Consider the following 14654-nt stretch of genomic DNA (forward strand, 5'->3'; position numbering starts at 1 on the left):
AATACAGTATTGTAAAGCTTCTTATAGAAAAATATTAATTTAAATGAGAGATGTGTGAGTGGTGTACTTTTATATATTGAGCACTGTATATCAATAAGGCCCTAATTAGTCCTAAGATGTCTTTAATCTGTGTTATAAGGATTTAAAATATGTTATCGATCCAGTAAAGAAGAGCAAATGTAATGAAAACTAGTTACATAAGCCTAATTTTGCACTGTGGTTAAGACCTGTTAGTGGCAGTGTGTTGGAGGTTTGGTGTATTTTGTGCGAAAACGTTTTACAAGTCTGAACATAAAAAAACACAAAGCAGTTGAGGAAAATTGTCAGAAAACACTCAACATTTCTCAGATTTGCTCCGTCTTGCCTACAACAGAAACATTAGGCTTACCACAGAGTGCTGCTGCATCCAAAATATTATTATTATTATTATTATTATTATTATTATTAGGTATTATTAGTCAGATCAAATAGTGTTTTGAGGTTTTTCACTCTTTTATTTTATGATAAGGAGTGTTAATGATGGTAATCGGGTGTTTTGCGTGCTTTTTTGCAAATTCTGTACTATAAAATGTGTCATAGATTTTATCTGTGTGGTATTATAAAGGTCTTATATATATTTCTTAGTAGCCTGCAGATACCCTGATTGAAATTGAGCGCTTTTCAGGCAGATCAACATATTAAACTTTTTTCTGAAGAATCATATAATACTGCAGACCAAAAATAAATAAATCACCTTTGCCATCATAGGAATGAATTAGATTTGTTTATACAGAAAGCAATTATTTTAATTTGGAAAAAATAATTCTGGTTTTATTCTCGCCTCAGACGGGAGCGCTCTAAAGTGCCCTACATCGTCAGACAGTGTCTAGAGGAAATCGAGAGAAGAGGAATGGAGGAAGTGGGTATCTACCGTGTCTCAGGAGTGGCCACAGACATCCAGGCACTCAAGACTGCCTTTGACACCAGTGAGTGGCCGTCAGACTCCCAGAGCAATAACAGACACGTCCGTTTAGCCAGTTTAACAGCTGATTTCTCTCTGTAACAGATAATAAAGATGTGTCGGTAATGATGAGTGAGATGGATGTGAACGCCATCGCTGGGACGCTGAAACTGTACTTCAGAGAGCTTCCTGAGCCCCTCTTCACTGATGAGCTCTACCCTAACTTTGCAGGGGGCATTGGTTCGTCAATCTTTTTTTATTATTTAGAAGACACATTTCTTTGGCTTCTGGATGGTGGATAATTTTTATTATACTCCTTCTGTAGCTCTTTCGGACAGTGTAGCTAAAGAAAGCTGCATGCTCAATCTGCTGCTGTCTCTACCAGAGCCTAACCTGGTCACCTTCCTCTTCCTGCTGGATCATCTCAAGAGGTAGACTGATGACTTTTTTCACTGGTTCAACAGGTTTCAAAGTTGTGTAAATATCACTATGAACACATCTAGGTCAAACTTTTTAAGCACTCCAAAAAGAATCTTTGTCTTTATCTTGTTTCTAGTCCAAATAACAAAAAAATCTTAAATCAAGAAGCCTTTTTTAGGCAAGTAAAACATTGTCTTGTTTTTAGGCAAAATTAAGTGAGTTTTTCCTCAAAACAAGCTTAATAATGTGCCAGTAAAATATTTTTTTTTTAGTTTGAAGTAAGTTTATTTTACTTAAGAAAAAGCTTTCCTCATATATTTATGTATAGAAACGTAATATTTTCTGGATGAAAACATATTCATGACATTATCATGTTTTGTTTCTATTGAAGATTTTTTCTTTATGCTCTTTCTATTTTTGTATTTAGGATTGCGGAGAAGGAGTGTGTAAACAAGATGTCTCTTCACAATCTGGCCACAGTGTTTGGGCCGACCCTGTTACGACCTGCTGAGAAGGACAGCAAGATCCCCACCAACCCCACACAGCCTATCACGATGGGGGACAGCTGGTCTCTGGAAGTCATGTCACAGGTATGCTCTAACCAATTTACACAATCAAATGATAAAAAAAAACTTCCTTAGTTGGCCATTTTTATTAGGTTAGAAACAAAAGAAACATTTTTAAACTGTTTAATTCCAGAAGTTTTCTAAGTATTTCTAATAAGCATGTTAGGGCTAGATGAATGTCAGTTAGCAGAAATTATTCTATATAGTTCAGTGGTCTCAAACTCGCGGGCCATTTGCGGCCTTCAGTGCAATATTTTGTGGTCCGCGCCGACCGCTGTACACTGACAAAATCAGCGGAGCGGGGAGAGAGAGCGCTCCCCGCTCCGCTGATTCTATCCGTACACAGCGGTCACTGGCATTCCCCGCCCGCCGTGTAAACAAAGGGGCGGGGATGCCGGTGACGTCACCACGCACCCCGCCCCTTTGTTAGACGCTGTGACAGGCGGGAAGTGTTAGTAGGGAACTCGCGCCGGCCAGAACCAAGGTAAGCTGTTCCCGCCCCTGCCTGCCACTTAGCTACCTAACTGCAGCCTGCCACCTACCTAGCTACAGCCTGCATCTTATATATATTATAGGTAGATACAGACTGATGTGACTGGAGTGGGGTGGGGGTGTTTTATTTATACATATATACGCCTTTTTTTAGGTGAGGGAATGGAAGTTTTGAGTGAGTCTAGACAGGTCTAGACTTAATGATGATCATCTTCAAGCCATACTGAGGATCTCAACTGCTTCCGCTCTAAAGCCAAATGTGGTTCAGATTTGTGAGAAGAAGCGCTGTCAAGTCTCTGGCAGCAAGAAGTAGGCAAAAGATGCCATGTTCAGAAGAACTGTTCATAATCTTCACTCAATGTTCTATTAATGTTCAGGACACTTCATGTTCAGAAGAAATAATTAAAACTGTTAATAATGACATTTGAGGACTTTTTTTTGTGAAATCCCTTATGCGGCCCAGCCTCACCCAGACTTTGCCTCCTGCGGCTCCCAGGTAAATTGAGTTTGAGACCCCTGATATAGTTTATCTGTAAACATATTCGCACAGCTCAGTACTGATTTTACACATTAGAGTAGCAAAAACACTGTGGCATGTATGAGTATTAAAAAACATGAATGACTGACAGATGCCTTTCTGTTGCACACAAGCAAACATATATGGTGACAGATATACTTCAGCATGCAAAGCTGAATTAACTGTGGCTTTTTGGAACTTGAATGGTCAAATACACCCTTATTTGTCTAAATGCCCATCTTACCAAGTGTTTATGTAAACAGTCAGTCAAGTCTAACGTGAAAGGATATCTGACAATCTACCTGTGTATAAGGTCTTAAAGCAACAACAGCCTAATATACTACATATAGACACCAATTTTCATGCATCTGAAATCAAATAATTCTCTACAATGTAGTTTGTGAAAAATTTAGCTGAGTTGCATGTCTAAAATCAAAGAATTGAAAAACAGTAAGTGAGAAGCACCCGCATGACGGACTATTTTCTGAGCGATTCTGTTGTATGCATCTAAAGGATGCTACAATATCCAATGATGCCATAGGAGAGAACTCATGAATGAAGCGATGCAACTGATGCGGGTAGGCCAAGTGATAATGATATATGGTGGACGTACTACATCTAAATTTCATTGATAGTATAAAGAACATACTTTTGTAATGTTCAAATTCAAATGTAGTATCTACATGAGTAGTATGCAATTTTGGATGCAGCTATAGATAAACAGATTAAATAAAGTGTCAGTGACAGGGGGTCCTACTGTCTTTGACTGAAAAAAAGTTGTTTTTTTCATGAGATGGGTTCTGTTTTACTGTACTAAAGCACTTGTGTTCACTCATCATTTGTAGAAATTTCAGTAGCATTTGTATTAAATCTTTGATATATTTTTGTATTAAAAAGTTCATTGAATGAAATTCAAAATCAAATGACGAATCAAATCGAATCAGGACATCTAAATCGATACCCAGCCCTAATATTTAGAGTTTAAACTCTGTGGACGACAGAAAATAATTTACAGGGAAAGTTCACCCAAAAATAAAATAATATTTACCCTTGACTTGTTCTGAATCAGTTTGAGTTGTCTTGTTCGTTTGTTCTGTTGAGAACAAAATAAGATATTTTGAAGAATGTTGTAAACCTGTAACTATTGACATCCATAGAATAAAAAACAATTGTTATGAAAGTAAATGGTTACAGGTATTCAACTTTCTTCAAAATATCTTCATTTATGTTCAACAAAAATGTTGAAACAAGACAACGCTGATTAAATTAGGACAAAATTGTAATTTTTGGTTGATTTACCCCAGCCCCCCTGCAATGGTAAAATGATATAAAACATACACAAATACATGTTTTCAGACATATATATATATAAATAATTCCATCTTTTTTATTCTGCAGGTGCAAGTTTTGCTGTATTTCCTTCAGCTGGAGACCATCCCGACCCCAGACAGTAAGAGACAAAGTATCCTGTTTTCCACAGAGGTCTAAAGGAGTGCTTGTTCTCAATGTAAGTCTCACACCAATGGGACAGAAAGCGAGTAGGCGGGCATGTCCATCTATTGGACATAAGGGACACTGGAATGCACAAGAGCGACTCCTACTGGGCAAAAGCAGGAGTGCTTTGCCTTTTCGCGCATTTTCTAGCTGTCGCCACTAGAGGGCACCACAGTCCTTTTTATCCTTGAAGAACTCTACTTACTGGGAGCACATCTTGAATATTACTGAACCCTCCATATAAACCGCCTATGTTTCTCTGAACATCACTGTCCATTCAGCACCTTTGCTCTTCGTTTCTGAGCATGTAACAGTTATTCATATCTGCTGGTGACAGTGAATTCTGTCTTTTCTGACTTTTTTACGTTTGTCCTTTTTTCGTCAGTCCCCACTGGTAACGACGCCTTTGCTGCGCTGCTACAGTTCAGTATCATACTTCAGGTTTTGGATCCTTTTATGACATAGATAATTACATTGCAGTTCAGCATAGTTCTTATTGCAGACTCTGTAAAAGTCAAATGGGTAGCTTCTTTTTAGTGTTTGTCAGTCATTTAAAAGACTTGATTTAATAGGATTTTTGTGTGAAAGATGGTGTTCGTTTCAGTTATCATCCGTGTTGATGTGATTCTAACATCAAGAAACAATCAAGTACAAATCTCACTCTTTTATTTTGGCTCTCTAACAAGCAATAGGATTCATCAAAAACATGTCTCATTATACTTTCGTAGTTTAGATCATATTTGTCACTCATATTTGAAGAGAGAGGTAAACGTTCTAAACCAAAAGGGTCAATATATTTTTTGTTATTCTGATTTTTTTCTAAGCAACACACATAGAATAATTATGATTATTTATTTGGGGGCGAATAGCAACATCAGTGTCTTTTTTTCAAAGAACTTCTACGTTTGTCGCTGACTTATCCTTGTTATGAAGTACTGTAGATTTCTTACATATCCTCTTATTTTTACAGTCTTTCTGACTCATCGTTTGAAGATGTTCAGAGGATAGCACACAATGTTAGCGTTTTCCCTGCCGTATATCTAGTGTTGAGAGATGACCAAACGGAGAGCTTTTTTTTAGCATTTCGATCACATTAGCGCTCTCTCGCTAGCTTCACAGCACACTGTGGTTTATGTCTGGCTCACAACTATACAGCAGTGCCTCTCTGTCTCATCGTCAGACATCAAGGTAAGAAAACAACGCTGTATATAGCACAAACTGTCCTGTCAGATGGTTTCATGAAGGAACGTTTAATAAACAGAGAATGATGCAGTACAGGAAAAGTACAGGTATTCTGTCTTTATAGTGTTGATTATAGCAGTTAAAATGAATGCTCTTAATTTTATTATTTCAGTTAAAGGTGCTTTAGTTACTTAATTTAACATGCAGGCATGTTTTATTTTTTGAAAAGTTTTTTTTTAAGTTTGATGAGTGTTCTTTGTGTGTTTTTACGTTCAAACTAATTGTGGCTACTGTTGAAGGATTTTTTCATTCATATATATATATATATATATATATATATATATATATATATATATATATATATATATATATATATATATATATATATATATATATATATATATACACATATATACAAAAAAGGGGTGAAGTGACTGAAAAGGAATTTCTGTCAATATGTTAACATTGTGCGTTCCCATTATCGAAAACTATTCATCTCTTCTGTCCTGATTGTTGACATTCAATGTACATTTTCTGTATTGTGCACCTGTCCGAACTGAATTCAGCCTCACATGTGGGTTTCTTCTTCTTCTTCTTCTTCTTCTAGACATGTCCCTGCTTTTCTTTTATGTAACTCTTGACATAAACTGTGATCTAGTGCTGTCAGAAGGCATTAGGTGATTCAAAGCATTCCTGTTGTGTTTATTACTTATTTAATGTGCTTATTTAGATTTTTGAATGTTACTGGGTTAGGAATATTGGATATATGCTCCAGTTCATGGTATCCGAGAAAGGATTTCTTTGCACTGCACATAGTTTAAAGACTAATGTGATGACATTTCTTAGATACGTAATGCGATTGTATCACACAATGTGAGAGACAACGTCTACAAACAGATTCATCACACTTTCTGAAAACTTTGAGGGATTTATTAACAGTTTTGAAGTGATTGGCACTGCAGGAGTCCGTCTGTGTCATCCATTTGTAATGTTCTGATGATTTATGTTGAGATCTTACCTTTAAACACATGAAGACATGCTGGACAGCCACTGGGACAGGCTTTGGATGCTCTCCCCTTTTCCTCTTAAGGTTTTTGTCACTATTTATTCTTGCTAATATCTAAATGTTCTGGTTATAGGACTGTACAAATAGATAATGAATTCTGCAGACTGAAACGTTTGGAAGGCATTTGCGGCCTATGTTTATACACAAAATGTTGAATAAAACCTCCTGTATATGAATACCTCATGCTTCTTGTTTTTTTTTTTTGTTTGTTTGTAAAATGTTATTTTTTATTTTATCATAAGTAGTTTCCATGCAGCTCATGTATTTGTAATTGTAATATTTTAGTTTTAACATACACTGTAAAACCCAACAGTCAAATTTTTCAAATGAAATGAGTGTCGTTAACTCAAAATTTACTGGAAGTTAACTCTACTCATTTGAAAAGAGTTTTGAACTCAGAAGTGCTGAAGTTAAAAAGTGTTGAAAGTGTTAAAAGCCAAGCAGGTTAGTAATAGAAATTGGATGTGCTTTATTTCTTTTAAGGCTGTGACTGAATGGGCTGCATTTTTGTGTTTTTCTTCAGTGATTCAGCTTAACAGGTGTTCATTATTATTGCTGAATCAACACTTACATAATCGCTTAAATGTCTCATTACTTCAACTTAAATTGATTAGGTCCACAGTACTCATTAAGATTAGTTTTTAACCTTAAATGGTTGGTAGCTATCGGTTTTCTCAAATGGTTTGAGTTGCCTTAACTTACTGAGTTTTACAGTACTCAGTTGGTTTGAGTTATCTTTATTAAGTTTTACTGTGCTCAAATTGCTTCATGTACTCAAATGGATTTAGTTCACTGTACTCATTAGGGTTAGTTTTTCTGAACCTAAATGTTTTGTAGCAATTGGTTTCCTCAAATGGTTGGAGTTACCCTAACTTATTGTGTTTTACAGTGAACACTTGTTTGTTTCTTCAAAAGTTTTTTGTTTATTTAAAATTATAATGTATTCCCTGAAGAATTTGTGAGGCTCATTTATGTTCAGTATTACTCAAAGGAAATATATGTCCACGTGAGGGCAGCACAGCCTTATGTGCTATGTATGTGATATGCGCTATGGTGCAGGGAGTATGGCAGAGCGTACTTTTCGTTATGAGGCTTTTCTCTTTTTTTTTTTTTTTTTTTTTTTTTAAACCTGCTTGAAAATTTTAGGGTTATCGCTGAAATAGTTTTTTGTGAGATTTAACATTCTGAGGCAGAAGTCATCTTAAGGTAATACTAATTTAATTGTTAGCTTACAGGCTAATAATTTTGCATACAGTTTACACACACACACATGGACACAAAAAGATATTTATGTCCCAAACACCGTTTACCAAACATGGAGGGTGAGAAATTTTCGGAGATCTCTGAAAAAAAGTGGCGCGAAAAATGTTTTCATATCCTACGTGAAGTACATCGACCTATACGGTACAGTAGTTATTAGATATTTATCCAGATTGTTTTGTCCAACCGTTGAGAAATTGACAACTCCATCCCCTTTCTTATTTAGCCCTACTGCACATTTATAATCTTACCTCAGATAATTCATCCACAATGGCAGTGTTATGTTCTTTAGCTTGCCTGCTAGGAAAATGAACCAGGTTACACAAATAAGTATATAAACGGATGGTAATTGAATGTAAGCCATGGGCCTATTACCACAAATACACTACCCATTGATTGACCATGCTAATTGTATGAAACTGGTTTTGCAAATGGTAGGCTAATCACTGCACACAAACTTTTAACGTCACATTTACTACAATTTACCATGGTAAACTGGTAGAAGGTAGAACTTTTTGTCAAGGTCAAAAAGTGACTCTGTCCATTGTAGATTATACTACAAAAACACTGAGATCACATGACTACTCAAAAACAACATTCTGAGGTTATGAACTGTATCCAATAACACTGCAAATCCAGGAAAACAAATAAGGAACTATCACTGTCGAATGCTCAGGTTTTATTTAAACTGTTCCCCAGTTGTGCAACCAATGTCCCAATTCTGTAACTCAATGTTTTCATTTGCTTATTTAAAAAAAAATAAGTCATTGGGGTGACATGAGGGAAGATGGCTGCTTCCTATGACAGCTGTGTAGAAGATTTATTTTTGGTGCATTATATTGAGTAGTGCTTTTATGCTGTCCTCCAGTTGTCTGATAAGGAGCTCTGTTTCCTGTTCATACACTATGAGACTGAGCTTTGAGGCGCAGGAAGTATGGATTGAGTCAATATACAGTCTGATGTCCTGTCACAGAGCTGTTATGGAAGAAAGCGACCTATCATCTGTTTCTCTCTGATTATTCATGTCCACAGTTTTATCTTTCTTCTCAGGCTGTCGCTCCGCCCTCAGAAGCCCATGAAAGCTGTGACCGTTGCAGTGTGGACGGGGTCAGATAAGACCGTCCCGCTCCCATTACGGCCCTGCCTGCTCCAACAGGCCTGTTCCCTTCAGATTTAACCAACTTTTGTTCTGCTTCATTTCCATGTCTTCCCTTTTTTACGCTCGCTGGCCTCTGATGATTTCTTGTTCAGTTGGTGTTTTGTTGGTGTTTGTTGTTGTGTCTCAGGCAGTTTTGCTCTTGGCTGGTCGTATAATTTGTTTTGGAAGTGTCATGTCTGGTATCTGTCAATCATTTGGTATCACTGGTTTGCCATTGCTGCATGTGACCTGACACGTTTCCTGTGGCCGCTGCATGTGAGACAGATGTGTACTGTTTATAATCTAATGAGGGCAACATTTGTATTGAGCTGTGTGTTGTAAACTCCCAGTTTAAAAAAAGAAGACAGATTTTAATGTGCAAATGTAGTGATTTATGGATTAGTTTTGTGATGTTCAAAATGCAATGCCCTGCTTATATATTAATAACTATTATTGTTTAATTGTATTATTTATTTTATTGATATATTCTGACTTTATTTGACCAGTCAAAGGCAGTTCAGGTTGTGAAATATATGTTATGGTGCAACAACTCTTAAACAACTTCATTCATTTCTAAATAAATAAATAAACAAATAAATAGGAACAACATGGTGGCTCAGTGGTTAGCACTGTCGCCTCACAGCAAGAAGGTTGCAGATTCGAGTACCGGCTGGGCCAGTTGGCATTTCTGTGTGGAGTTAAATGAACGAATAAATAAATAAATATATATTTTTAATAAAGATAAAGCCCCTTTCACACATTACTGTAAATGTCTGGAAGGTCTGTATGTGTGAACAGGCTCTTTTTTAAAATTTGGGTAAATTTTTTCCGGCAATTTTCCGGAAAGAGAAGTTGTAACATTACCGGTAATCTGCCTGAATGCTGCTATGTGTGAACACAGAGAGACAATTGCCGGAAGAGTGCGTTCACGATTAAAACGTGCTGACGTAAGACATGTACTCCAGCATATCAGAACATTCAGACACATTCACATCCGCGCTGTTTATAAAAATAATAGGCTTTGAGTATTTTTCCAGACACATTTAGCTGCTAGATGGAAGTCAGATAACATTTCTATGTTTCTTCTTAATGCCAACTGTGTAAAAAAATGATCGCTAAAATGTTTATGATAAACCGCTGTTTGTTTACCTCCAAGCTCTGCTTCAGTTGCTTGACAGTTGTGTGCACATGAAGCAGCCCGTGAGCACCAGCACACACACATATTATGTACATCTCTACATGTAAAAGTGTTCTCCATATGTTTACATTGAAGTTGTTGTTAATACTTATTCATACACAGAATTTGTAATTATTTACAAGTACAATTGCAGCCGTTTAGAGCTCATTTTTCGTTAATGATGTCAGAATGTATAATGTCTATGTGAACAGCACTTTTTTGAATCTACCAGTAAAGTCGTTCGGGAAATTTTTCAGGATATTTTAATGATATCACTGTGTGAAAGGGGCTTTTGACAAGCAAGAGACGTCAAGTGGTGTGTCTCCCCCCAAAAATAATATTTTAAAATGAATTGTATTTGTACAAATAAATACATTAAGGCTCTTTGATCTATCGATGTAAGATTTTTCTTTTATGGCAAAGCTAAAATCTCCCATGAAATGCAATATTTAAAATGAATTCATTTTTTACATTTTTATAGAAATTTTTATGGCGAAATTTAAAGTGCCCCCCCCCCCCCCCACCACCACCACTACACTCAATTAATCAATTATTAAATCTTAATATCTGTACAAATAAATCAATATTTTTATTAATTAAATTGACAGGCTGTAAGATTCATTCATTCATTTTCTTGTTGGCTTAGTCACCTTATTTATCCGGGGTCGCCACAGTGGAATGAACTACCAACTTATCCAGCAAGTTTTTACCCAGTGGATGCCCTTCCAGCCACAACTCATCTCTGGGAAACATCCACACACACTCATTCACACTCATACACTACAGACAATTTAGCCTACCCAATTCACCTGTACCGTATGTCTTTAGACTGTGGGGAAAACCGGACCATCCGGAGGAAACCCACACGAACACGGGGAGAACATACAAACTCCACACAGAAACGCCAACTGACCCAGCCGAGGCTCGAACCAGTGACCTTCTTGCTGTGAGGCGACAGCACTACATAAAAGGTTCTTCCAGAAAAAAAAAATATTATGAATAAATACATTTCTGTATTTGCACAAATAAATATGTGAGCGTATAAAAATGTTTTTCAAACAACTTTTGAGGAAATTTTCATTAAACAAACTAATAAGCTTTTTTTTTAAATAGTATTAAAAAAACTCTGAAATCGGATAAACCAGAGGTGCCCAAACTTTTACTTATGAAGGGCCAAAAACGGTGGGGGACTTCAAGTTGAGCGAAATGGAATAGACATACTTTCTTTAGCTCTATCTGACCAAACTGAATTTTCTCACTTAGATCGATTTATATGTGAAAATAATATTGCACTTCAGTACGTTGAACAATGACAAAGCCGAAAAAAGTTAAATAGGGAGAGAAAGGAGCTGACGAGGAAGAAAAATAAGTAATGAAAGCGAGCAAAGGTGCTAGAGGAGCGGATGCTAACAGTTACTCTGCATTATCAGTTAGCAACGATGATCTCATGCTTGCTTACAAAAATCTTGGCACCAAAATGGACAAGACATTTAACAATACTTCAAGTTCTCTTTCCACACCAAAGAATGCAGGGGACGAAGTCGTTGAGTGAGCGGAGAAAATGAAGGGCCAAAAACCAAACTTGAGGCCAGTGGGTCTAATTAAGTTAATAATATAAAAAAGCTAGAAATCATTGCTTATTATTAACTAATACAGTATAATATATATTTTTTACATTTAATAATGAACTTACTCCAGTCAAACAAAACCATTTATAACAGAATAGTTACACTGGTTATTGCCTTGATTTGCTCACCCATGTGTCCTGCATAGTCCTCTATTTGTCGATTGACAGTATTTACTTTTTAAAACTCAGATTCATTTCCTCAACATTCTCCATCATTCTCAGATGGGATGGTGGGCCAAATCAAAGGTTACAATAGGCTAACAACAATTATTGCACCATGGTAAAACTGCTGAATTTTTAAGATTTATTTTTTCATTTGTTTCTTTTTAACATCACTATATCATCAAAATGTGTTTGTTTTTAATGATGAATAAGCATTGCACGAGGACGAACTAGTCCTGCAACTCAAACATTCATTTTATATCCGCAGAGACTAAACGCTACAGACACATACATAATAATCCTCTGAGTGGATTTAAATAATGATTGGCCTTTATCTGGTGTGCCACTCTAATCTGTGTGGTTCGGGCTCTGCTGTGTCATCTTGGCGTGACGTTTCAGCTGTCTATCTGCATCTTCTCCTCATCTCCAAAGCCATAAAACTCACTGACAGGCCCTTTGTTTGAGACACGCCAGCAGCACTTTTAAATATGTTCACTGAGCTCTCGTAAGAAATAAACGTGCATGTTAAAGTCGGTGTGCATGACCGCATGTGCAAGCAGAAACATCACTTGTAAATAGACTCTCGCATGATTTCCATATTGGAAGACTTTAAAATAAATATTGTTTTTTTTTCTTTTGCTTCTGTAGCAGGTTGAAAGGTGCAACCAAACATGTTTTTAAGTAAATATGATTTTCGGCATGATTCGTTTGCATTTGTGTTTGCTACACCGGGAGTTATTAAATCTATTTATAGGGGATGTTAAGAGTGTTAAGCTTCTTCAGAATATAATACAAGAAAATTGTGAACGCTTTAGTTTTCACAAAAATGACATTTATTAATTAACTAATATTTTATTTGTCCAAATGAATAAAAAACAAAACATATTTAGATTTTTTTTTCATGACAGTCTGAAAAAAAAATAAGTCTGTATAAACATCAATGAATGCTGTTTATTTAACGATTAAAGTCATGCACTGTGACTCCCCCAAAATAAATTTTTATGTATTTTTATGAATTTATCTTTTGCAAAATACATTAATAAATACTTTCTGAATATATTTATGAATTAATTACCTATAATATTTATACATTAAAACGTTTAAAAAGAAAATTGTGAAAGTTTTATGTTTAGTTGTATTATTTAAAAATAATATGTATTTATTGTCTGATATTTTATTTGTATAAATGAATATTTATAATATAAATATATTCAGTTTTTTTCATGAAAATAGAAAGAAATGTCAAGTGATCGATTCCTCTCCTTCATATAATGAGATAATAAATCTGTATATTAATAGATAAATAATTTTTTTTTAAATTAAACTAGGGTTTTGATTATAGTATTTTGATGTTTTTACGGCAAAGCAAGACAAGTCAAGTGCTGTGACTCCCACTAAAGTAATATCTATGATTTTTACGTATTAATTTTTGCAAAAAGGGGCGGCACGGTGGCGCAGTGGGTAGCACTGTCGCCTTACAGCAAGAAGGTCGCTGGTTCGACCCTCGGCTGGGTCAGTTGGTGTTTCTTTGTGGAGTTTGCATGTTCTCCTCGTGTTTGTGTATGATTCCTCCTGGTTTCCCCAACAGTCCAAAGACATGCGCTATAGGTGAATTGGGTAGGCTAAATTGTCTGTGGTGTATGTGTGTGAATGTGAAAGTGTGGGTGTTTCCTAGTGATTGCAGTGATTGCAGCTGGAAGGGCATCCGCTGCATAAAACATATGCTGGAAAAGTTGGCGGTTCATTTCGCTGTGGTGACCCACGATTAATAAAGGGACTAAACTAAAAAGAAAATGAAAGAATGAATAATCTTTGCAAAAATAGAAAAATAATTTATTTCTCTATTTATAAATTAATCAACTGTAATATTTAAAAAGTTTTATTTGACATTTTAAGTTATTAAACTGAATACATCACTTGTTAAATGTGCACTTGTGCTTGTAGGAGAATTTGGGTTATTAAATTGGTGATGGATTTCTTCAGAATATAATAAAAGAAAATTATTTTTAAAAATTATTAATTATCTAATATTTTATTTGTCTAAATGAATATTTATGATATAAATATATTCAGATTTCTGTTCATGAAAATGGAAAGAAATGTCATGATGCATTTATCCCCTTCATATAATGAATTAATAAGTCTGTATATTGACATTTTTATGACAAGGCAAGACAAGTCAAGTGCTGTGACTCCCCCAAAAGTAATATTTACAAAGTTGTATGTATTTATTTTTGCAAAAATACAATAACAAATATTTGTGAATATATTTATGAATTAATCAACTGTAATATGTATTCGTTAAAACGTTTTATTTGACATTTTTAGTGTTCAGGTTTTTAAAACTTTTGTTTTAAATGACAGATTTAAATTTGTTTTGCCAGAGCATTGTATTTTTCTTCATGCTCTGCCACACAATCAGCTAGTTTAATAGAAAGCTCAAGTCTTTAGTCTCTAGTGTGATCATTTTCATTTCTGATAGTCTTTCTGTGATAAGGCTTCTGCTTTCGCTCGCACAGACACCTTCTGCTTTGCCTCAGGCCAGTGTGCAGTCACAGTGTTTTGCATATTTGCTCATTTGTTAAGCAAATCTCTCTCCTTCTATCTTTTTTT

The 14654-nt window shown here is 35.6% G+C and overlaps 1 protein-coding gene across 1 annotated transcript in view; it reads left to right on the forward strand.

Annotated features, from left to right (window-relative positions):
- Nucleotides 1-5992, forward strand: part of bcr (BCR activator of RhoGEF and GTPase) — a 117877-nt gene extending 111885 nt beyond the window's left edge. Inside the window, exons 19-23 of the mRNA XM_002665937.7 lie at nt 826-965; nt 1046-1180; nt 1266-1371; nt 1788-1950; nt 4334-5992. Of these exons, the coding sequence (XP_002665983.2) occupies nt 826-965; nt 1046-1180; nt 1266-1371; nt 1788-1950; nt 4334-4423 (634 nt within the window). The 3' untranslated portion in view covers nt 4424-5992. The remainder of the gene's footprint in view (nt 1-825; nt 966-1045; nt 1181-1265; nt 1372-1787; nt 1951-4333) is intronic.
- Nucleotides 5993-14654: the final 8662 nt, after the last annotated feature.

The sequence above is a fragment of the Danio rerio genome, chromosome 21 (genome assembly GCF_049306965.1).
Source record: "Danio rerio strain Tuebingen ecotype United States chromosome 21, GRCz12tu, whole genome shotgun sequence".
Classification (NCBI taxonomy): Eukaryota; Metazoa; Chordata; class Actinopteri; order Cypriniformes; family Danionidae; genus Danio; species Danio rerio.